At 39.1% G+C, this 26,154-nt stretch overlaps 1 protein-coding gene across 1 annotated transcript in view; it reads right to left on the bottom strand.

The window, feature by feature from the left end:
- Window positions 1–26,154, bottom strand: part of LOC134538619 (WD repeat-containing protein on Y chromosome) — a 117,210-nt gene that overhangs the window by 39,904 nt on the left and 51,152 nt on the right. Inside the window, exons 12-18 of the mRNA XM_063380051.1 lie at window positions 21,952–22,209; window positions 21,829–21,839; window positions 19,902–19,965; window positions 14,948–15,122; window positions 8,470–8,584; window positions 3,307–3,553; window positions 2,214–2,376 (exon numbers count right to left, since the gene is read on the bottom strand). Coding sequence (XP_063236121.1) covers window positions 2,214–2,376; window positions 3,307–3,553; window positions 8,470–8,584; window positions 14,948–15,122; window positions 19,902–19,965; window positions 21,829–21,839; window positions 21,952–22,209 — 1,033 coding nt within the window. The remainder of the gene's footprint in view (window positions 1–2,213; window positions 2,377–3,306; window positions 3,554–8,469; window positions 8,585–14,947; window positions 15,123–19,901; window positions 19,966–21,828; window positions 21,840–21,951; window positions 22,210–26,154) is intronic.

Here is a 26,154-nt window from a genome sequence, read left to right on the forward strand (position 1 = left end):
TTCTAGTGTGGATCTTCTACTATTATAAATCCCTTGTGTCTTGCCTTAAACATGTTTTTCTTTCTCTGGAGTGTATTTAAAAACATATTTAAAGGATTATAACTTTTTCAACTTTGGGTAGTAAAGTGTACTGGAAGTAATAATTTTACAATTTTTATTGCATCAAAATAAAATATTTTTATCAGTATTCAATTTATTAACTGAAAATAATTCATTTCATGGAATATCATTATGAAGATTTATAATAATTTGATTTTAATTTTTTAAACAATCATATTCTATTTATTATAAAGCTTGATGTAGATTAACCAAGCTGGCAATAAAACCAATTAAATAGCGATCTAAACAACAAATTACATAGAGCGGAATATTAAAATTTGGTTTGAACAGGATTGTATTAGATGAAGTGTATGTGTGCATAACATTGTGGCATAAGATCCTCCGGAATTATTTGCCAACAAACAACCACAGAATAAATATACTTAAAGTCACGTACAAACTTAATTTGTGAAGATGAACTGCACGAACACCAAATTATAATATTTTTAATACATTACCATCATGCTGTCAGTTTTTGTTTTTATTTGCTGTCCTGTAAAGAACTAAACACTTACCAGAGAACTGTCTCTGCCTCGCGCCTAGCTGAGAGGTTGACACAAGCCCGTGTCCGTCACCCCGCTCACAGCCGCGAGGGGAGGGGGTGAGTGATCTGCTAGCAAGGAGCTGGCAACACTGGACCAGCCTACGCCACCCCGCGCGTCGTCCTCACCCCTGCTACCCCCCGCCCAAACAATGTGCGGGAACCTCGCATCCTCAATGTTTCCATTACAAGAGAGCAAGCTGTGTCTTTGTTTTTATAGATAGAGTATCAGCCCCGCCGACGTTATCAAAGAATTTAACTCAATCTATAGTGTAGTGTTGCTGTTTAAGTGATTAAATGAATAGCCTGACATATATGATACTTTGATTACAACGTCATTTTGAAATAAAAAACTAAAAATTGTAAAACCTTCTAAAACCTACTACTACTCAGATCTTCAAAATCTACCGTATGGTTTTTGTTTGACACTGTTATCATGAAACTTGTGGAAATTGTGTGAAATTTAATATTGCATTTAAATACCTCTCCCGCGGCCAGACGGAATTCGGTTGAAGCCCGGCCTTAACTTGACATCACAATCACAAGGTATGACCACTGTATGGGATACCGGTAGTCTGAACCTAGTAAGATACCTGTTTATTACTTCAGAATTCGTATTATCCAGTGCATAGTTTACCCTTCTGGGAGAAGTATGTGCCCTTGTGACCCACCTCTGCTGCATACCGATCCAAACCAATGAAATATACATACACCGCAGCACTATAATACATAAACTCAACTTAATATGATGCTATAATGAGATGGAGCCCTATGACTCAAACTTATTTAGGCAATTATAGAAGCACCTATGATGCACGTGCAGACCACAGAAAAAACAGGGGAGGGGAGAGAAAAGGACAAGGAAGTCGGAGGTGACAAACGGTCGGAGGGGGGAGAGGGGAATGAGAGAAAGAACAAATGCGTTGGGAAGAACGTCTTAAAAATGGTCTGTTCCTCTGTGTTGACCCAGAGCAGATCAAAAATTCAAAATAATTATGAACACTTTTGTGCTACCGTATTTACCCAAAGTACGGATAGCACATTTTATGCCGTTTTTACTCGCTTAATAACATGTACTGCGATCCATACACAAGTTTTTTTATTTTATTTTGGGTAGCACTGTTGCGGTTGATTATGTGCTTGTATAGGTTTTTAATAAATATGCTAAGGGTAACAACAAATTGTTCACTTAAAATACCTGAGCAGTGCGTGTAAAGCATCACGACCTCTGCCGTTGTGCCCTGCCGCCACCGGGAAGTGACGTACCTGGCTATCCGCCGGCTGGCGTTCAGCGACACGGGAGCCAGTTCCATCAAGACTTCACTTGTATTCTACTGGATACAGACATGTGGCGCGACTAATATCGAAGGGAGACCCTCATGGTTAAAAATTCAAGATTTGTTTTTGCCCTAAATTAAAGGTGCGATCCATACGCAGGGGCTACCCTTCTGCAGGTAAATATAATATTTTACTGATTGCTGTTAACAGTAGATATTTGTTGAGAAAAGTCGTGAATGACAATACAATTCCAGAGAGGCATCATGAAGAGTTGACAGGAGCCTGCTGCCCCCACCTTCAAGGTGGTGGAGGACGCGACCAAGCTGAGGTCGGGCGGGATGCGGGTCTCGGTGATGTCCTCCTCCAGCAGCGAGCCCGGCCACGGCTCCTTGGAGCCCAGCGTGCCCACGTAGAGCCCGCCCAGCGTCCACAGCCGCACCGTGTGGTCCGAGCTGGCACTGCACGCACGCCAGCAGGGGCTGCCGTGAGGGGCAGCACACACAACCCTCCCCCCTCCCTCTGTGTTGTCTAACGTACAACTTGTAACCACTCGTACTTCTTTGGGTGCGGTGGGAGTAACATTTCAATGCCAAATTTTAATGCAACATTTTCGTGAAACAGTTTTTTGACGTGAAAAGGATGGTGAATAGGTTGTGAACGGTGCAGAGAACTGTTCCCTCGAGCGGGCTACACGTGGCTTAGTGCGGCTCAGGTTGAACCCCGCCATGCTGCAGGGATAGGGACCCGCCTGCGCCTGACTTGCTGGCATCTAGTAGGGGAGTGTCTGGGCAGAGGGCAACACAACAGGGTTTGAGCTTATTTTGAAGTTAGTAATAATTTTGTTAATTCATGTTTATTTGGAAAATTGTCTAATTTCTCTCTGCCATTTTACCCCTTATTGTATACTTATGAGATGAGGTTATAATTGCTGAAGAAATTTCACTTGTATCACGTGTACTGAGTTATACGTGCTCTTTTTTATTAAATAAAAGACTGTAAACATTACCATGGCTAAGACTGTAAAGGAGGAGCTTTCGTGCAAAACTCGACATGTCCATCATCAGTAAAAATGTATGTTCCACATGTTTTGAGACCCTTTTTTGCACAAAAACCCATACTTCACACTTGTAAATGGCTGGGACATGCTGGGTTTTGTATCGTCGTGAGATGGTAGTGTTCTTCGCCTCAGAAAAAGGGTCTCAAAACATGTGAAACATACGTTTTTTTACTGGCGATGGACATGTCGAGTTTTGCACGAAAGCTCCTCAAACGCAATGAACGCATATAGCATAATTTTAGTATTTCTTATTATATCTATAAACAAAAGAATATCAATATTAATGGTACGGGCTACCGTGGGGGTAGGAACCCTCTCGCGCGGGACCGACCTGATGAGGATGCCGGCCTGCGGGAGGAACTCCAGGTGGTTGACGCAGGCCAGGTGGGCGCGGTGGGACGACAGCAGCGCCGGGAGCGGCTGGCCCCTCACGGCCCGCTTGGCGCGCCCGGTGATGCGGTCCCTTAGCAGGAAGGGGAACTGCAGGCGCAGCAGCGGCATGCACACCTTGGTGTGCTCCGTGTTGGGCTGCATGTAGTTCTGCACCAGCCACACCTTGATGTAGCCCACCACGTGGCCTGCACACGCCGTCTCACGCTCGTCCCGGCAACGACGCACAAGTGCGGTGCAGTTCCCCTGATCTGATAACGTGTAATGAGTTTTAGAGTTAAAAAAATACAGTTTTCACTCAAATATAATGCAATGACATTTACCAAAACTGTCAAACCTAAAAGTAGAGGTCGCATTGTAATAGCAAACTTGTATTTTGCCGCTGGGAGACTTGATTTGACTGCAATACGAACATATTATTTGAAAAACCGCACGCTCTGCCTCATTACTGTCACTTTAGATCGCTATTAATAACTGCCTCCTGAACTTCTGCTTGGTTGAAAAACTACATGATCTGCCTGTGAACTGCATCACTTATGTCAATTTAGTCCCTGCCCTTGTGTACGGCCTTCTGCTCCTCCGGGAGGCTGACAGATGATACTGGAATGCTGGTGAAGAGACACCGCTGCTGCTAGCCGGAGACCCCCTCCCCCTCCCCTTCTCTCTCCCAGGTGACCACCGTGTATCACAGCATTCTTGGCTTTCTCTACAGACGGCTTCCGAACTGCACCTATGAAACGCATCTTAATCTCGGTACACTGTAATTGGTGGGAATAATTTCGTGAAAGGAAGGGAAGTTGCGTGGAACGGAAATGTGTAACCACGGTGCTGCCATCTGTGGCCAATGATGCGAACCAAAGTTCGCAAATTCCAAGGCAAACTTTAAAGTTTACAGTTTACTTAATTTTAACAATATGGGCAGTATTTTAATCAAATTCCTTGTCAAATATCATGTCAAAAGCCAGGGGTTTATATTTTTTCAAATCATTTTTGCGTTTTGGAGCCATTTCAATATATACTATTTTAAATTTTGGTCTGCTAATCAAAAGATTCAGTAGTCAACGTAGCTGCTCCAGCAACTAATTATAGCGGCGGGTGTATTAATTACATGTGATTGGCGTCCATAAATGTGGTTGAAAACACAATTTGCATATATTTATCATACTTCGCTTTATTTTACAGAATTATACATTTTGTGATATACACATGAATTTGCTTGATACTGAAGTCAGATGTTTACATATCACTGGCAGGTACTGAAAGGTTCACTCACAATTTTTTTTCTTTCTAATTGTTGCTTGCAGTTTTAAAAAAAGGCTGTGTAAATCACTATACTTACAAAAGTGGCATCAGGAAACCTGTTGTAAATTTGGTATGAATTTAATTTAAATAATTTTAATTTGTGTGTTTTTTATTTATGATTTTTACCCTTTAAATTTGTTTTCATAAACTCATATTTAAAGAATTTGGGCTTCATTATATTCAGAGGCAAATTAATTTAGGGTAAATACAATAAATACAGTTAAACCTCAATAACATAAACTTGAAGGGACCATAATTTTGTCACTTTGCAATAACAAGCTTTGTATTAACAAAGCTATTACAAAATTAAATCACAATATTTTTATAATTCCCAAATAAAATTCAAATAAAGTTAATTAAGTACTTGCATAAAATTTTATTCCATACCAAATGTACTTTTTTTTAGTTATTGTAAAATATGATTTCAGAACAAGTTGCTCAAAAAAATATTTTCTATTGTATCACCCATCAAAGTCTTTAAAACAGAAGAATAAAGCATATACCTACAAAAAGACATATTACCATCATTTGGAAGAATAGAAGCGCTCAACTTTTTCTTTAACTAAAATGAAAAATCAGATTATTTTAGCTGTAACTAACATTTTTTTCGTAGCACTATCACTCCTATTAAATTTTCAGGGACAGTGAAAAAACTTTGTATTAACAGAGTTGTTATTTATGAGGTTTAACTGTACTAATAAATTAAATTATTTGTATTTAAAATTATTTTTGATGTCTTGACCTAACTATCAACATTGTTTGTGAGTTTGTGCTTGTAAAAACGTTATATGCTCTATTACATGATAACTAAATGCTTATAACTAGGGACAGGAAAAATTCGCGGGTTCAATGACCTGCAGGATGAACTCCATAGTTCTACGTACACTCAGTCAAAAGCCACCCACTCATTGGCTGCTGTCATGTGAGACGTTCCAACCTAGCAGCCTGTGATTCGATAAAGCTTTGGTGGGGTGTTTCTCATTGGCCCAGAGTTATCCAGGTGAGTTGTGAGCCAATAGCTAGGGACCGGAAAAATTTGCGTCTTCAGTGACCTCTGGAATAGACTCCATGATCCTCTATGTACTTGTGCAGATTACACCTGCTGATTGGCTACTAACTCGTGACACGTGTTAACTGGGAAGCTTGTGATTCGATACTTCTTCTGTCGAATGTTTTTAATTGGTCCAAAAGTCCTTCAAATAAACTGTGGCCCAATCACTGAAGCAGCAAGAAAGGCAAATGTATTTGGATTCTAGCGTATCGCGAAATGAACCTGCGAATTTTTCAGGTCTCTACTTATAACTTATAAGATGATTTTATTACACACTATTGCACTACATAAATTATTCAGCTAATCGGAAAATATGGTAATTCGAACAAGTTTTTGCACCAATTAGGGACTCTACACTGTAGTACCTCACTGTAAAGTAAAAATACATCTCATTTCAACATGCCTGCAAAGAAATAAAATTTTAGTTAGGCCTGTACTGATATGAGATTTGTTTTGGTTTGAAATATATTCAATTAAATATATCAAAATTTTATGAAATATGAATACCAGATTTAAATATTGAGTGGAAAAAATTATTTTCAACAATTTTTTTATGCCTTTTTTTAGGCATATTATAAATAATAGTACTACTCTTAGATAGTATTTAATTTTAATGGTTTGAACAAAACACCAAAGAATTTCATTAACATTTAATCCACAGGTATAATAATGACTCCAATGCTAAATAAATGCAAATCTAAATGCCAGTCTTCTAAGGATTAAATTTTGCCAGGAACTGAATCTATTGTAAAAGAAACACGGGAATAAAAAGGCAGTATGTAATTGGGGGATTTCCTGATCCAAATCTCATTTTAATGAGACATATATTTTTTTTCTTCTGGTAATTTATATTCCTGTTTTTATATATCCATGTATGTTTAATTACATCCATATTAATATTATAGGATAAAACCTGCACCTTTTAAAGGCAGTTTGCACAGGACAAACACAACATTTGCATGAAATACATACTACCACTTCAACCCTCCTTCACTTTTTTGATGTAATTATACGTGAGAAGCATTTCAATTCTCACCACTGTGGCACACACTGTAACATTACATAATTCCCAACCCCTACTATTTTTCACGTTTAAATAAGACTACTTCAGGTTTAATGTTTTTGTGAATGTTTTTATAATTATTTTTACTTTCAATATTTTGTTGGTCATTATTATTAATTTTATGTTTTGTAATGTTTTATAATTTGTTTACTTCATAATTGAAAATCAACATGTGTATTATATCTTTCAAAGCATAGCGTGGATAGTTGGTCGGTAGTTTTCGAGAACAGTCTAGAAGGATAAAAGGGAGGGGAGGGCACGGGCGCGACACACTGTCGCCAGCACGTCAGTTATTCACACCTCAAGTTAGTGCATCGTTGGAAAAACCCAGCACGTGAACGCACAACTGCGCACCGAGAAACTGGAACTTTCGCTGGGCGCTGTCTCGCCAGCCAGTCGGGGCGAACTTTGAGGTGGCGTGATGCGTCTCCCCATGCCAGTGTTTTTCAAGAAACATTGTGATTGGTCGTTTGGCCCACGGGCTTGTCTCCATTTGTGTTGGCTTGGACAAGGGAGGTAACTGCGTGTTGCCAGTTACTTGTCAGCTTCAGTCGGCAGTCGCCGGCTCTCGACAGTTGTCGCTCGATAGTCGCGGAGTGTGGCAGTGTCACCGGCAACTCAAAATGTAATTTGTAATAAGAATTTTTTTTAAATACAAATGAAACTACAACCGTGTTCAATTGTATTTGTTATTATTTCGGGTTGTGTTGCCGGGCCAACTCTGGAATGTAACAACACGTACCTCGTGTACCACAATGGTGAGATTGAAGTGCTTCAATGCATCTCTACTGGAAGATGGAACTCAATAATTAGCAAAACGTCACCGAAGGTGCAAAACTCTAACATAAATATTGGTAGGTTTTCAGGAGGTTGACAGAAACTGCATCTAAGACCAACTCTTTGTGAGGAACAATTTTATTTTCCTCAGTTGGAAGTCATAGTTTTGGTTATGTGTGTTTACTTTTTCTGGTGCAGGAAATATTTAATGGTTTTTGTGAATGTAGGGATTCAAGAATCCCTACTATTGTCTTATGAGTGCAAACAATATTATTTGGTGAGTCGCGATAAAACCAAAATAACATCGAAAAGCATGTCAACGCATGATTTAACACTGAAATTTAAGTTAATAAACCACAAAGCATCGAACTACACTTAAGAGTAATAAAACTAACCAGCATTTTCTATCAAAACTTTACTGTTATGACTAATACCTTATCTTTTAAATATTAAATTCAATTAAACTAATTTTTTTAGCATCATGTTTGTAAATCAATTTAATAAAAAAAAAATAGAAAAAAAATACATTTTTAAACTCACAACTGATATTAGTTACTAATTTTTACATTACGATCTAAGAACATTTTTCAAACACAAATTTATTTTATTTGTTCCAAAATGTTAGACATACTTATTACAAAACATTATATTTGAAAGAAAAAAAAAAACCATGTATTGTTCAAAATGACACTGTTTTGGAAAAATTAATATTATGGAACATTTGAGTAGCATATTTGTACAGTAATATGCTATATTGTTTTAAATAACCGATTTCATAAAAAATAAAAACAATAACACAGAAATCTCCTGTTTTGAAAACAAGATTAGCCTGAAAATAAAACCATAAAATCTTGTCTGTACCACAGCAACAGAAAGCTGTCTTGCGCTGGGGGGTCAAACCCTGAGCTCACCTGTGAAGAGGTACTTGTTCTTGGGGTCTGTCGTCATCGTCATGACCCAGTCTCCCTCCGTGTGGATGGCCGAGAACTGGCCCAGGTACCCCCCGCCGATGTGGTGCGACCACACCTGACAACAACGTCACATGAAGCACTGAGTTCACACAAGTACACAAACAAGAGGGGCGTTAAACGTTATACTTACTTGGCACAATAAAAACCTAACTTTAATTTTGCATGCAAGGACTGGAGTGATATGAATACAAATGGAAAACTATAATACAATAAAATTAAAATATTTAAATAAATGCCAGTATTCAATATTATTTAAACATATGTATTAAATTTAACATTTAATTTAGTTAAATAATCATGATAAATTTTAATTACTATCAAAAATTGGTTGTCTGTAAAGTCAGTTTACGGACGATAGTTTAACGTGACATCATAACAAAACATTGATGAAATTATTGCATACTTTTATGAATAAAATTGAATATTTTTTATTGAATTATCACTATTTTGTATGGAAACAAAGAAGGAGTGAAATTATATCTACAATTTAATTGATAAATTTACTTTTATTTGCACTCATTAATTCAAATATGTTTATTACTTTAACAAAGAGATTATTTTAACTATAACTTTTATACATGTTTGCTATTTAACTTCTTCCAATCTGTGTTATTCTGTTAAGGATAGGACGATGATAGGAAAAGTAGGAAACGAATGGGAGTGTTTCAAGTTTAATGTGCCTCGAAAAAGTCAAATCGATGGTTGTTCCAATCAAGTGGAAGAGAGATAGATGCGGCGTAAGTGTACAAGGAGTGTAACAGTACACAGCGTAAAGGGACAATGTGCGTTATGGGACACTTTTTCGTGTGTGCAGCAGGCGTTCATCGATTTATTAGACTTTGTCACGTTAAAAATAAATAATTATGCAGAATGTTTATTATAATTTATTAATATTAATGATTTATTAAACATAATGAAATCATTTATAATGCAAATAAATTATCAAAACGGGAACATAACTTCACAAATACTCTAACGAAAATGGCAAGGGAACTATCAAACCTTCCACAGACACCCTTGCCAGCGACAATGGAAGCTTACAAGCAACCTAACATTGTTATAAATACATATGGGACTATAAACTCACTAATATAAAAACACTAGCTGCCCGACCCGGCTTCGCACGGCTATACTAATGGAAAAAAATTAAGCCACATCTCCCATTTAGAGTAATGGTAAATTAAAAACATTCAGTGAAAATTTATTACAATGCTGTATAATGTACCGGAGAGAAAATGAATAGCACCGATGGTTTCCCGACTCGTGCACGCAACGTACAACAGATGTACCCGTACTTCGCTACGGCAGTCTACAGGCAGATCACTCTTGCGCCGCTCATTATACATGCCCCTCGTTGTGGGTACGCCACTGCCGCGCGATGCCCGTTGCCATGGAGACGCAGAAGGCATGAACAATGCAAAATACTGTTCTCATGCAGACAAAGTACCCACTGTTGCCTGGTTTTAACCACCCATTGGATCTAATTTTCGGAAAATGTCATCCTGCGTAACATAAGGAACATTAGGGGCAGGCATATTTCGCGAAAAAATCTGCTCGGCGTCGGCGGTCCCTCTCCCACCCTCCCCCTACCCCTGCCCACTACCGCCACACCTCCCCCTCCCACTCCCGCCACACCTCCCCTTCCCAATACCACCACACCTCCCCCTCCACCCCCCACTACCACCACACCTCCCCCTCCCACTCCCGCCACACCTCCCCTTCCCACTACCACCACACCTCCCCCTCCACCCCCCACTACCACCACACCTCCCCCTCCCACTCCCGCCACACCTCCCCTTCCCAATACCACCACACCTCCCCCTCCACCCCCCACTACCACCACACCTCCCCCTCCCACTCCCGCCACACCTACCCTTCCCACTACCACCACACCTCCCCCTCCACCCCCCACTACCACCACACCTCCCCCTCCCACTACCACCACACCTCCTCCTCCCACTCCCGCCACACCTCCCCTTCCCAATACCACCACACCTCCCCCTCCACCCCCCACTACCACCACACCTCCCCCTCCCACTACCACTTGCAAAATTTCAACGGTGATGAGGACTGCACTAACAATGAAATAGCCGTTGCCATAGAGACGAATGAAGCATCAACAAAGCAACAGCCGTTGCCATGGTGATTTCCTACCAAAAACTGGAAATTAAAAAAAAATTTAGGGGTGGACTACCCCTAACATTTAGGGGGATGAAAAATAGATGTTGGCCGATTCTCATAGATACCAGATAAGCACAAAAAATTTCATCAAAATCGGTCAAGCCGTTTCGGAGGAGTATGGCAACGAAAACTGTGACACGAGAATTTTATATATAAGATTTGAAATTACACTTTAAAAAGTTTATCAACACATTTTCCAACTAATATTCACAATAAATATACATATATTTTTAACTATATGTTTTTAACATTTATAGTTAAATGTTCTTAATTATATATTATAATATCAATCACTAAAGTATACGAGTTAAAAGCACATATATATATAGTTTTTATTCGTACACAGTCTTTTTTCATCAAGTGAAAATTTTGTTTCACGGTGCGCGTGCACATCATAAAAATTCACTCATCATTTTTTTCATAATGCCATTAAGAAATATAACTTCAAAAAATTTGTTTAACACATCATTGGTTATAACTAGAGCATTATGAACACTCGCATAACTTTTTACCACTGTTGGATGGTCTTTTGTAAATATCTGTTGAGAAAATTTGTGAATGAACATTGTATGCAAGAGAGTTATCGTTAAGAGACCCGGAAATTTTGTGATTTCATTTGGCATTAGGCTGAAATTCCAAGCCTTATGTTTGTCCTACCAAATTTTTTTTTCTTTCCATTTGCTGATTTCTAAGTGAGAACATTTATTTTTCATTAATTGGCACTACCTGAATCGCTTAATTCTCTCCTAGCTGGGCCTCATTGGCTCAGGGTGTCCACAGTTAGTACTTTCGTACTAGATCTAGTACTTTTATAAGTTTTTTAGTGGTTTAGTACATCTTTGCTCAGATCTAGTACTTTTTTCTTTTATATAATAATATTACAGTAACTCAAATATTTTTATTAAGCGTGATTATTTTTAAAAACTATGGAATGTATGTGTGTGTGGTGTGATATTTAAGTTAGATCATTGCAATGTCATAATAACTTCCTAAATTGTTAAAACCATAACAAATTATAATTGAACACTTTTTTTTTTCAAATCAAATACTTTTTTCTCGCTTAAATTGGTACAAAATATTTTTTACTTGTGGACACCCTGTGTTGGCTCACGATCGTAGAGGGACGTGTCCAAATAACTGTGGTTAAATGTCCAAATAACTGCGGTTAAATCATGAACACAGTATGAGTATGAAGATTTGCATTCTACAAAATGAATCCACAAAATGTTCCATACCTCTAATTATCGTGATAAATTTTCAGGAATGACTATCAGGTAATAGTGATGACAAGAAAATGAAATTACTTACAACTCACGTGAGACCGAGCCTTAGTGAGAGATGGCATGGCTGCTAACTAACTAAATAGTAAATAACTAACATAACACAAGCAGTCTATAAGCATAGAGGCAGGCAATAATTCCTTATGCCTTCCGCAACACAAAGGACAGACCACACCTGTGGTTTGCACTCAATGTGTAAAATCATTCCAGAGGATGGTCAGTTAATAAGTTTCTTCTCAGCCATTTTTTCAGTCCCTCGTTACAATCTTGTATTTTATTTTGTATTAAATCTAATTGGTAGGGACAAGAATATGTGGTTATATTTTTGGGCTAGTTTTGTTTGAGAACAGGAGATTTCGGTGTTAATGTTTGTGTTTTTTATTAACTTTGTTGATTCATGAATATAGCATATTATTAAACAAATATTTTGTACTTTAAAATATAATAATTTTTAATAAGCATGATTAACTACTCGAAACAATAAGAACATATTTGTGTGTCTGAAAAATGTAATAATGCCATAATGTAAAAATGAGTTCCAAATAAAAATATCAAAAAACTAAATTTTTCCATGTATTTACTACATAACTTTTGAAGCAAAAAGTTCCTGCTAAATAAATTACATTTATTAAATTTATTATATTAAATTTATGAATAATTTAATTCTTTAATTCTTTTAGTTGCATTTAGGTGCTAAATGGTGCATTAACATTCATTTCGGTGGACATGGTGTATTGACGCACTTTTCAATGTTATTTCTGTTTTATCGGATTCACCACATAATTGTGTCCCTACTAACAGGTTTTAACATCTTGTTAAGACCGATGTCATTAGAGACAATAACACATAGCTTAATAGAACAGGGATTTTGGCCACAGAATTGGCCATGGCCTACAGTATGTATCATTTGCCTGGAGGGATTTCAGGAAACTATGGCCAAATGGAACTAGTACTAGTTCTTCCCCACCGGGATTCACGCCAGAGGTCTCCAGGATGCCAGTCCGGTGGCTTGGCTGGATGCCAGTCCGGTGGCTTGGCTGGTCGCCAAATGGCCTCTACTGCGCCATTTACAAACCAAACAAGAATTCTTGATGGTGTGTGATTGCGAATAGCAGTTAAGAACCATTTTACTTGACTATACAAGTTTCCATAGGTGTGCCCAGACATTTCCATTAGGGGGGGCCCTGCTAAATTTTTAAATCAGAAGCTGAATTTAGAATGTTAAACAGCCTAAATACATTCACTCATTGCGTGTTTATATTTTTGTGCAGTATAAGCGAGATATGTTTACTAGTTAATATTTGTATCCATATAATTTTAACAATCTTGAAAATATGTTTTTTTCCATAGACAATGTTTAAAGGGTACTTACACATTTTTCCCTCTCGAATTTTTCAATAGCTTGGTCCAGATCTACCTTGAAATGAACTTCTTTTTAGTGAATGCAAACACAGCAATTCAGACAACAGAACTTTAAGAAACCTCTTAAATTTTTTTTTTGCTTGGCCATTTTAAGGGACCTCGTGTTTTAAATAAACTAAGGCGGTTGTATTTCCAGAACGATAAAATGTTAAAAAATATTGTTAATTAGCATGCTGCAACACTGAAACACAGTTTGAGTGTCACAGTGCCAGGAATATATGAATATTAACGAACGCATTAGAGAAAATGCCGATCTGAGTGATTACATTAGGGGGGGCCATGGCCCACCTGGCCCCCCCTGTAGGCACGCCTATGCAAGTTTCGTTTCATGGTTTCGTCTTTATAGTGTATTTTTTTTAACAGTGAAAAAGGCTAAAAAAAAATTTGTTTTTTTGGTTGTTTTTAGGTATAAAAAATTCCCACATAGGGAAGTGCATAGAGCTTCATTCTTTAATATTCCTGCATAAAATAATATATTTACAGTTTTTATCAAAACTAATAAACCTGAAATTAAGAGTTGTGTTATAATCGCAAACTTGTATCTTGCGGCTGTAAGATGTGAATATGGGAACAGTTTAGTTGAAAAATCACACGCTCTGTATCACGGAAGCCACCTAAGACCGCTAGTAATTACTGCATCCTGAACCTCCACTTAGTTGAAAAACTACACTATCTGCCTGTGAACTGCATCAATTATGCCAACTTTAGTCCCCGCTTGTTTACTGACGAGGCTTTCCTAACCTTGCCACTGAAAAGTGGGTGTTACAGGTGTGACAGACGATACAAGTTAACACTTTGGAACGTGGCTGCTAGCCAAGGTAGCCCCTCCCCCTTCTTCAAACACCATTCCTGGCAACCATCATGTATCACAGCATTCTTTGCTCTGACTAATGGCTTATGAACTACAGCCAAAAAACTCTTTTCCTTATGATTGCTGTCTTTTTCCCTTATAATTGCCACTTGCTGTTTCAAAAAAGGCCATGTAAATCATTCTACTGACAGAAAAAGGCACCAGAAAGATGTTAATACGGCATAAATTTACTAATTTAAATTTAACTCTTTTCCTTATAATTACTGCCTTTTTCCCTTCTAATTGCCACTTGCTGTTTCAAAAAAGGCCATGTAAATCAGTCTACTGACAGAAAAAGGAACCAGAAAGATGTTAATAATAAGGCATAAATTTACTAATTTAAATAATTTTTAAGTTTTTTTTTGGTTTGAATTGGGATTTTTACCCCGTTAAGAATTTTCATAAACTCATGATCAAAATGTTTGGGGTTGCATTTTATTCAGAGTTGCAGTATTTTCGGGTATCAACAGTGTTAGAGTAACTCCTTAAAGTTCCATAGAGGCGTGTGCAGACTAGAAGACTGCACGCCATTTTGCGCACAGAGGTGAAGAGGCGTGACGCATGAGCCAGCGTCACCCTTAGCGACCCCGTGCATCCAACAAGGCTGCCCCCCTAACACCACGCCACCTTGCACTGAAACACTGACTAATGCGTAGGGGTGTGTCAGTGACGGACCGACACGCACCTGCACCGCGCCGCTGCCCACGGCCACGAGCAGCGTGCCCGTGTCGACCTGCATGGGCCGTGTCCTCAGGAACAGCAAGGCGTACACGGCCATCTGCCTCGACATCACGCCCGCCTCCGACGCGCGGGAGTCGTCCGTGGCGTCGCCCAGCCTCGCCTCTGAGCCAGAGCTGCCCCTATCAGGAGGTTCACAAGTATCCCACTGCTGTTGTCAGCTCCCTGAACACTCTGCCTTCATCGTTACAGTACTGTTCCGATCGGGGCTGTTTTCCGATGGAAGGTTTGTCTTGAAACACAAGCTGATCCCGACCCTAAGAAGGGTAAACGATGCAATGGATAAAAATACTGCTGAAGTAAATTTTGTGCTATTTTTATATTAAATACTTAACAAAGATGGATGTGTAACTATAAATAACTGAGTCTGGATCCAATAGTATCTAGACTCAGTTATTAATTTCTAGATTATCAAGTCTTGTTACCCTGATTTCATTGGGGAGTTCCAGTGCCACTCCCAGAAGTAAATCATGTACCCGCCCCTGTCTTGAAATAAGAAAACTGGAGGATGATAAGACTATCTCGAATATACAAAGCTTTTTTTCTCTGTACTTTGGTTTAAACTCTCACAGCAAAAACACCTGTTATGTGGCTGTCACTAAACAGTTCTGCCCAAGTTCCTGAACTTGTGTTACAGCGGCTGCATTTGTTTTACGCATTTTCATTTCTTAGTACTGCACCCTATGTTCCCTATGCTTGCAAGGTAAACCACTGTTTAAAACAATAAAATTACAAACTTAAAATTTTCATGTTGTTTGGTAGTTCAAATTAATTATATATTATTACATTTCCAGGCATTGTGTGTTATACTTACACCTAGTACTCATTAATATTTTCAAACTTACGCGGCTAAACAACCAAAGGTACCATTAAAAGGACACAAATACATCACGCTGGACAGGAAAAATATTCCATGGAGACACGGGAACAGTCTATTCCCTTACTTTAAGATCAATGAAATGTCTATTTATTAGATTCTGAATCAGTTATCCAAATATAATATTTTAGGATCAAAAATAATTTTAAATCAAGCACACTATACATTTGAGACAGTATTCTTCACCTTTGGCATTTCCGCCACATTTTTTTTCTTGGTTGTTTAACATGTCTTTAAAACATTTGTACTAATTTAAATTAATTTATTTGGTTGCCTTATTGTTCAAGATGTTTTTGTAATTTGTTATAATCGTTTTAACATTTTAAGTATGGTTTTTCGCTCATTTTTAATTCCTGTTGGCTGATAGGCGCTAGGAGAAGGCCATGGTTTCCACAAGGTTACAGTGCTTTCAAATATATGAGTCAAGTGAAAGGCTGTATTTCATATAAAATATTGGTAATAATATTTATAAAGTTATTTAATTAATATTTAGGTCTTAATGTTGCTGGATGTATTTTAAATAGACTTTAAATGTCAGGCCTCAGTGAGTGAGAAATTTGAGGCCAGACTTAGTTGAGGACGTGACGTCAGAGGACGTGACGTATGCATGGTTCAACACCTGTACAGACGTGGTGTGACCGGGAAACAGATGACATCGGCACACACAGTGTGGCGGTTTTCGGATGTTGTGTCGGGCACCTGGACGTATAATTTTGGTGTTTTAACCACATAAGAGTTTACGCTACTTTGCGCAGAGACGCAAAATCTTTACGTGTGAAAAATGAACTGTGATGCATCGAGTGACTGAAAACTTCTACGCCTACACAGCAGGAGTATTATGCAGCGATACATGCAATACGTTGTTATGTTGCTCCGCCTTACGACGGAGCACGTAAGAGCAAGAAAGCTGTAGACGTGTTCAGGTAAGAGGCAGAACGAAGATTTACAAATAAGTGCCCACAAACATTCATTATTTATGTCCCAGAGGACCCTGGCATTGGTTGTGTGTGAGACAGATTAACTAGTGAAATTGTAGCTGTTCCGCCAATTAATATTTTTGGCACAATTCTAAATTTGGAAAAATAATTTTGCCAGTTACCATGTTTGCAGCTAAAAAAAACTTGAACTTTTTCCGCCTCCTGTACACTCCCTTATAATCTTTGTCAGGCCAGTCTACCCAATCTTTTCCCAGCATTAAATCTAATTTTGCCAGCCATCTAATGACCCAGCAAGTGCGATCGTCTTGGCGCACGTCCGTCGCCTGTAATTCTCCTCCGAGCCGTGACAAGAAGTGCTATGTCCTGCAAGCTATTAGAGCAGCTAGATTCTGAGAGCCAGCTTTACGCGAGCAATGTCAGGCACACCCGCAGGTCGTCTTAACTTACGTTTTGGCACAACTCGGGCCCCTGCCAAGAGAGTTTCACGCACATTTTAAATCCCCCCCCCCCCCCCTCCCTACAGCTCATGCCCAGTTCACTGGTCGGTCATCAATCCCGGGCTGAATCCAAGGACGCCCATCGGTCTACGAAGGGACCGCCTCTGCCCTCTCGTGGCACATTTGCAAGTTTTTTCCCTGGGTGTTTGAACGCCCGCTAAACGCCTGCCCCCTGGCGCCTCATGGCAACAATCAGTGCCCCGTAGTTCATTTCCAAGCCACCAGAGTGCTGCACTAGTCCCCTCCATAAGCTCTATGAATCTTGTGCGAGAGATATGCGAGTCAATCCTTCCTTGTTTCGGACACCTTTCAGTAGGTCGCGCTGACCCCCAACTTCGAGATATCGAAGTCAGTATTTCTCGACCACCCCCTCGGAAATCTTCGGAACCTTTCGGTCTGAAAGCCAAAGTCTTTTGATTGACTTCGCACCGCGAGAGCAGACTGACAACATCACAGTTATAGGGATTCCTGATTCATGACATTTTTTATTTGAGATGTATGAAAAGATACAGTTAAATGAGAATAGAGTTTGTCTGGAAACGAATGAAGTTCAAAATAAATTTGCAAAAATGTTCTTATGTTTGTATTGCTACATTTTTTTTAATTGAAATATTTTAAATAATTAGGAATTGTTTGTCCTTTGTAGTTTTGTCTGCACCATTAATAAAGTGTTTAAATACGTCAGATAGTTTGCACAAGATGATAAAATTAAATAAAAATTTTGAATATATTATGTTGTGCAAATTAGACGCAATCCTGGCCGGGTGCGGAAGTTGTCACCTTTAGCTCAGGTGAAGAGTAAAGGGGACACACTCCACTCCTGTCGTGATCTAATGTCTGTTATCCGCTTCTTACTCAACGACACACAGCTCGGCTATCTATGTGTTTTCCGCTCGGGCCAGAACGCAGTCAGACTGGAAAAACCAAACCTTCTCTCTGTGTGTATCTTATGCATTAATATGTTGGTAAAGAACAACTCATTTCAGAAAAGTCTTTTGGATCCTCAACAAAAGAAATGGATTGTTGAAATGGCATTAAAAATTTAAGTTACGAACTGATCCCTTGGTAGGTATATTTGTGGTTACGCACTGCAAGGGAACCGAAGTTTGGCTTCGCTTTCTCCAGCCATCCAAGCAGCATAGAACAAGGAGGGAGATATAGAAGTGCCACTCTCACAGCGGAAACTAAAACCATGTTTTTAAGCGACATGTGACGCTATCTGTCAGGTGAGCCCGTAACTACTAGTAAAAAAAAAAAAAAAACTTGGGTGGGAGTTTCAATTCAAATAGGTTAGCTTTATAATACTAATTTGACTATTTGACGACTAGTTGCTTAGTAGAAAAGATTTAAAGAAAAAAAAAGCTTAATACAGTTTTGTAATAAAAAAGCATTTTATATATAAATGAGTAAGAGATTCAGTATTTCTGGTATGCCACAACACAAAATATGTAGCTGACAAAATAAAGTGAATTAATTTTTACTGGTTTGTTTGCCTGATAATCGCTGATGCATTGTTTTGCACAATCAATATATATGTTAGTGGTATATTATGAATTCTACCTCTAGCGAGTGTGCCCAAAACTATTTCAAAAACTGTCTCCGACTCAACAATAAAAGTTTCTCCCCCGTGGGGATGAGAACACGGAAAAGGAGAGCAGTGCATGTAGGCAGGAGGGAGAAATAGAGATCTAATGAGTCAAAGACAAAGACATTAGGCCCGACAGTTTTGCTGTGACGTATTTGAAAATTTGCTATTAACTAATTTTAAGTATAAGACCAACTTTAGACATGAACCACATTATTTTAGAATACTTAATCAAAAGGCTGGGATTTCAAAATGGCTTATAGGGTTATAGGTGGAAAACCAAATTTAGATTTATTTTATGAGCCATGTTAGTTTTTTAATGTGCATTAATGAGAAGGGGTTGTGGGTTAATACATATAGTGATAATGGGATAAATATGTATTAAGAATATTTCTCTATTGTGGCATTGTACAATGCATACATTTTATATACATACATACATACATACATACATACATACATACATACATACATACATACATACATACATACATACATACATACATACATACATACATACATACATACATACATACATAAATACACACACATACATAAATACATACATACACACATACATAAACACACATCTGTACTTCGGAGGCATAATACACTATGTCCACTTTAGGGCAATACACACTTTTAACCATTCACTTGACCATTGTTTGATGTTCTTTCTAATGGCATACAACGCTAAGATCTACGACATGTCAAAAATTCACATATTTTGGGTAGAAAATAGTCTAGTAAATAGGTGGCAAACTTTTTAAAATTCTTTAAACTGCTCTCATGAAAAATAATATTGTTTTTGTGCCAGTGTCTTATGCCTCCGAGGTACAAATATACATATAATATATATACATAATTGTAGAAATTAGACGTTTACAGATTTTTTTCATTGCCATTTTTGATTATTATGAAGGATAATGATTTAGAAAACTTTAAAGTTGTGTATCTTAAAATTAAAAAAAAAAAAGATTTTCCAGTACACAAAATTTTCTTACCAAAAATGTTGGTTGTTGAAAACCACCTTTCGCCCCTGAATAAATATAAGTGCAATAATATTATCTATTAATTATTATTGGTGCAATTGGAGGACAAAATCAAACCTCTATTCGTAAAATTATGGCTTATTCATCAATTACAAATAATGGATGAACAATAGCAGTAATACTAATTAGAAAAACTTTATGAATAATATATTTTATAAAATATACTATCATAACTGCTACTATAACTGAATCGCTTAATTATGAAAGGGCATAAGTCAATTTACTAAAAGTTGTGGGAATATACAAAAAACTATATCATATCTGATATACCACGTTTCATACATCAAAATTAATATTTTTCCATTACTCTGTACTTAATGTTAATGTACATTGACAAGTGCATGCCTTGCAAGTATTTCATTTACTGCGAGAAAAAAATGGTTAAATATCACAGACTTAAGCCTTTTTATAACTTAACCTTGCAAGTCAACAAAAGTTATGTAATAAAACATTCCAATCGAAAAACAATGATGTAATTCAACCAACATATACCGTATTTACTCGTGTATAGCGCGCCCTCGTGTATAGCGCGCACCACGATTTTTGCAACTAATTCCAAAGAAAAAAAAATTGAAATTTTTTTTTCCCCCATAAATAAATTTTACTAACATTTTGTGGTATCTGATTATTTAAATTGATGTGTGGTGATGCGTCAGGAAAATACATAAACTCTGCTGTCTAAACGGAAGATAATGAAGCGCTATATCGTCACAACTGGTACGTGGAAGGAAGGAAGGGAGGGAGGCGTGCCGCGCTACGTTGCTAAGCTGGCGCGGAGAACTTGATGACTCACCGGTGAGGAATGGAGGAAGCGAAGAAGTTGCCGGGGGGGGGGGGGGGGGGGGGGGGGGGGGAACTGGTGACAACATTCTCTCTTTCTCTCTCTCTCTTTTTACTAGCTTCTGAGCTGGCTTTCTGTAAAGGGGGGAGGTCTAAAAATAAACAAGAGACCATGATGTGCGAGCTTGCGCGTGTGCGTGTGTGTGTGTGTGTGTGTGTGTGTGTGTGTGAAACAGAGGCCTTGTTGCTTGTGCGTATGTGTGGGGGCTGGCCAGAAACGTCACCCGTCACCCGGCAGTTAACGACTTCCACTCCTCCCCCCCCCCCCCCCCCAAAAATTTTTTTCCCCGTGTATAGCGCGCATCCTTATTTTTTTCCTTTACTTGAGGGGAAAAAAGGGCGCGCTATACACGAGTATATACGGTAGTTTGGAAAACATGTACACCATGGTATTGAACACTTTAAAGCATTTTCGCTGACCTAATAATGCATAACATCACAGGCATAAACATTTCACACAACACTACAAAAGTTATGTAATAAAGCATAATTCACTTTTAACAACAGTGATGTAAGCCTACACATTGTTTTGAAAACATGTACAAATGTATTAATAACTTCTCACTTTGTATGTTCTAATGTAACAATGCCTGTTACAGTGATATGGTAGCTCTGTCTGTTTGCTTGGTCGGCCACTGAATAATCTCATCAAAGAAGTCTTTGTGTTCAGCTGGAACATAACAGAGAACCTTCTTTAAGTCAGTAATCTTGTCTGCATTAATTGGCACTTTTTTCTCAGGATACACCTTATGAACAGGAACAGTAGGATTCAAACCTTTGTTGGATGTTTGACGAAGCACAAAAGTATGTGACACACGGCCGTCAATGAATTCGGAAGCAACTGCCAAGGAGGTCGGACGAGTATACAGCTGTTTTGTTTTATCTTTGTAACCAGCTGCAACCATATGGATATAAAAGGACATAAGTCCACTGACTAATTCCTTTTCATAAGTAAATGAGATTTTCTGGCGGTCGGTAAACCCACTTCCTTGCATCAGACTAGTGCCTTTTAGTAACTAAACGATGCGTAAACACCCACAGATTTGCATCCTGTATGTAATTCATTTCTTCAAAAAAGTTGACTTATACCCTTTCATAAATAAGCGAACTAGGTGTGACGGAGTGGGCACACGCCGGGAACAAAGGGAGGACCGGCGCTCACGCGGGCGCGGGGTTAGCGACGCTGTGCCGCCGGTACGCCTGGCCCGTCTCCAGCGCCCACAGCACCAGCTCCCCGGAGCAGGAGGCCGTGGCCAGCGCCTGCGGGGGGCTCACGGCGGCACACAGCACGTCCCCGGCGTGCCTGCGCGCCCACGTCTTGCCGCGCGTCACCCACGCGCTGTCCTCGAACTCCGAGACGCGCCGGTCCCAGCCCATGGCCAGGATCCGCGACCGCAGCCAGATGATGCCCGTCACCCTCCTGCGACACCGCCCGCCTTCCTTCCTTCCTCTCCCTCACCAACACTACAAACAATCCAGCCTCCACCCACCTATAGCTGCACTACTTCAAACACAATACCTCGCATACGCCATTTTGCTTTGTGTATGACTATACATTGAAAAACCATCTGTAAAAAAATGGGCGAAGACATACAGGAGAATAAAAGTTTGCCTCTCTAATTGCAGTGTGTCTGTAAAAGAATGTGCCAGTTGTAAATTTTAACAGTATCAACTGTAAGCGTTGTAGAGTTTTGGTTCATCGTTACAATTAAAGAGTAACTCAAACAGTTTTAGATGAGTGCACGCTTGAATGCTGCTTTGTTGTTTTCTAGCTTGCAGCGCGAAAAAAATGGATCTTTTCCCAATTAGTAGAGGGTGAACCTTCAAACTTTATTTTGCAACATGATAGAGCCTCCCTTTTGGAATCTCTTTGTATGAGAGTGGTTGAACGTCAAAGTCCCCGACTGGTGGATTGGTCGTAATGGTCATGACGACAGAGTTCTTTTTCTCTGGCCTCCACATTCACCTGACATAACGACATGATTTTTTTTTTCTTTGGGGCTTCATAATAGATTGTGTCTACGTTCTACTGCTACTCCCGGCCGGGCCACCACCAAATCTTTCGCAAGCAGGGAAACAGGACGGCATTTCCGTGAGCCAGCGAGTTTTTCCCGCCGCTCGTTAATCCCGTCAGTGCTTCACCCTCATCTCGCCGCCCCTCGTCATCGAACAATAAAACAAAACATGAAATCACTCACTCGGACAACAAAACCAAACAATAAAGAACACACTGAAAGTTCACAGCGGAGGCTCGCAATTGTCGTAACAAACATGGTAACAAAAAAAAACAAAGTACCGTATTTACTCGCATATAGATCGCGGCAATTTTACCAGATTTGATGGGGAAAAAATGAAGTGCGACCTATATGTGAAGAAAAAATTTTTAAAATTTTTGAGGAATTTTTTTTGCAATACAGTACAATCCCGCCGATGCGACCCCCCTCTGATGCGTCAATTCCGTTTATACGACCGTTTTTTGAGAAACTGTGAAAAATTTGAGCAGAGAAAGTCGAAAATTTGAGTAAAATCGGCTGAAAAACGAGTCTGTTACACTTTGTTGGGCACTATGTGTTCACTTTTATCTTGGCGAGAGCTGTACTGTAAGCAGGCAGGAATACAAGAGATGGCTAAAAATAGATACCACCCCTCTAGACTGTCCAGGAGGCAGTGTCTAGCCGAGCTCCGCGTGTCCACTATCATACGAAAAGCCGTCTCAGCTGTCATGTTATCTTACCCGCCCGCACGAAAAAAAGTCAAAAAAGTCGCTGTGGTAGCTTCTGCGAGAGCGTAAGAAACCTGTCCAGCCAGCATCCTCCTCCCCTCCCACACCGCGCGTGACAAAAGACAGGTTGTATAGTCCATTCTCGGTAAAATAAATATTTTTATGGGCTTATACGACTGTCCTTCGCCGTTAATAAATACTTTATAAGTTTAAGTTATTATGATACAATTTGTTTATTAGTCACACAGCAGTTTCTGCTGAAAAATCACTAATACCTCGAATCTTATTGAATAGAAAAATTTAGCAGGGCCATAAATATATTTATTTTACTGCATAGTTACTTTTCCATCTGCATTCGAACGTGTTTTTTTCTCTTTTTTTTTTTTTCACGCTGTGAAGGGTCGTGGAAAAGATAATTGCTTGAGCTGTCAAAATAAACATCGCTGACGGCAAGGGCGCGAGCGCATCCTGTCGGTCTGTCGCTGTGATTATCTACTCCAAAAACATGTCACAGCATTTCAGGATAGCATTGTTCTTATATCTTTCGCTTATAGCCGAATGTTTTCTACCTGATTCACACAAGTTCTTTCGCCACGTTTTGAACGAAAATAACAACCAGCCGGCTAGCAAGCCGAACTCGCGTGACGTGAATTCACTTCGCGTGAGTATTTATCGGAACCCATAACGAAAACCGCTGTAGATATAAAAAATCATAACAGGCCTTTTTTATTCGTAATTAAATTTACTACAACTTTTATTCTGTGCATTTTTTCAATACAAAGCACTGTTTTCGAGTTATAGTCTACAATTAAGACAATTTAAGAAGTCAGGAATAAACTTGACTTCAATTTTCTATATTCGGTTATTATGAGTACTTGTTGTTACAACAATTTATCACGCCATTATCAGCTCTCGTAGTAGCGGAGTTTTACAGTACCCATTAACTCTTTCATGCACGGCGCGCCGGCCGTTCGCGTCATTAAATTACCGGTGCGACCTATATGGGGGGAATCCTAAATACCAAATTCAAGACCTCAAATTATGGGTGCGACCTTAATGCGATGGCGACCTATATGCGAGTAAATACGGTAATATAGTTATGCTCTGACGAGCAGAGACAAGCTTCTATGGTGTTATTTTTAGTCCAATTGCATTTTTAGAAAAGAATATTTCACTGTTATTGTATTTATTTTTATAAAAGCTTTTTGTAATACTTACTCCACTAAAATAGTAATAATATTTATACATTGCATTGTTAGGATAAAATAATTTGTAATAAATTGGTCTTAAATAGATACATTCGTAACAATTAAAATAAAATGGGGAGCATTAGTGGTTTAAAGTGATTCAATAAAAGATACACAGTAAAATAGATTAAATTAATTTTTCTGATCTATGTACATTGGTACAATTTTTTGTTTGGAAATGACATTTTTAAATTTCAAACTTTTGAGATAACTTTTCCATGATCAGAATTAAGTTTTCATTAAATGCTGCTTAATTATATGATATAACTTGTTTTTTGGTGCTATATTGTGTATTAACTTCAATTTCCATGTTATGTGGTGTTATGCACTGCGGTGTTAATCTGATTTTATCTCAGTTCACCATATAATCTTGTCCCTACTGTTATGACCTATGTGGGGAGGACTGGGTTTGTAAGAGATAGTCCAATTAAGTTTTATTACAGTTTTAATTATTACTAATATTACATTACTAATTAATAATTGTACATAAAAATTGTCTGATCACCAATCACTGGCACTTAAAAATGTTTATTTGCAAGTCACTCAGTGTCTGTCAAGTTCCGCAGTTCGCACTCCTCACTGGAGCTAGGCTCAACAGTGGTTCGCCCCTTGCCTTGCGCCTGTCCACACATACACAGTCTCGCGCCACTCAGTCGCACTCTCTCGATCCCGTCGCTCTGCTTCGCACCACTCTCGAGGGGGTCTCTCACCCTCTTCGCCGATGTTGCACTTCCCTTCTGCGGAACTCGCTCGGAACTCACAGGACGGCGTCACTGCTTAAGTATCTGAGGCACCCTTCTCGAACCGACAAGAGCAGCTGTGACGAGTCGCATCATCCTGGGCCGACCCGACGCTTGAAAGGCGGCGATTATTCGCGATTACTCCGCGTGGTGGCCTCTGTAAGCCCAGAATTCTCAGGCTGCTAAAGGTGATAATATCCCAAGGCGGGACGATGCGCGGGGAGCTTAGGGTGAGGGAGGGGGGGTTAACAAGGACCCTTGGAATCCAGGCAGGCACGCGTGGCATGCCTTATGTCAATGAACGACGCGTGACGTCAGTGGCCGTGCGGGCCACCAGCCAGCTCCGAACCTGGCGTGCGCAACGGTCCTGTCTGCATTCATAACACTACTTATGAGTCATCTCTTCGAGTTACCCTAACGGATGCAAAGCAGGTTCACTTCAGTAAGGATAAACTAAACAATTGAACGAGACACTATGGCCGGTATGCACTGTTGTTCGAAATTAATAGAACTTTATTTAGTCTACAGTCTGATAACTTGTGGTAACTACTAGTGACATTATTTTCAAAATAATTTCCCTCTCTTGAAATGTTAAAATCATATCTTGAAATGTTATCATACAAACATCTACAGTAACTGTTTACCCTTAGGCAAAA

This window comes from Bacillus rossius, chromosome 13 (assembly GCF_032445375.1).
Source record: "Bacillus rossius redtenbacheri isolate Brsri chromosome 13, Brsri_v3, whole genome shotgun sequence".
Lineage (NCBI taxonomy): Eukaryota > Metazoa > Arthropoda > Insecta > Phasmatodea > Bacillidae > Bacillus > Bacillus rossius.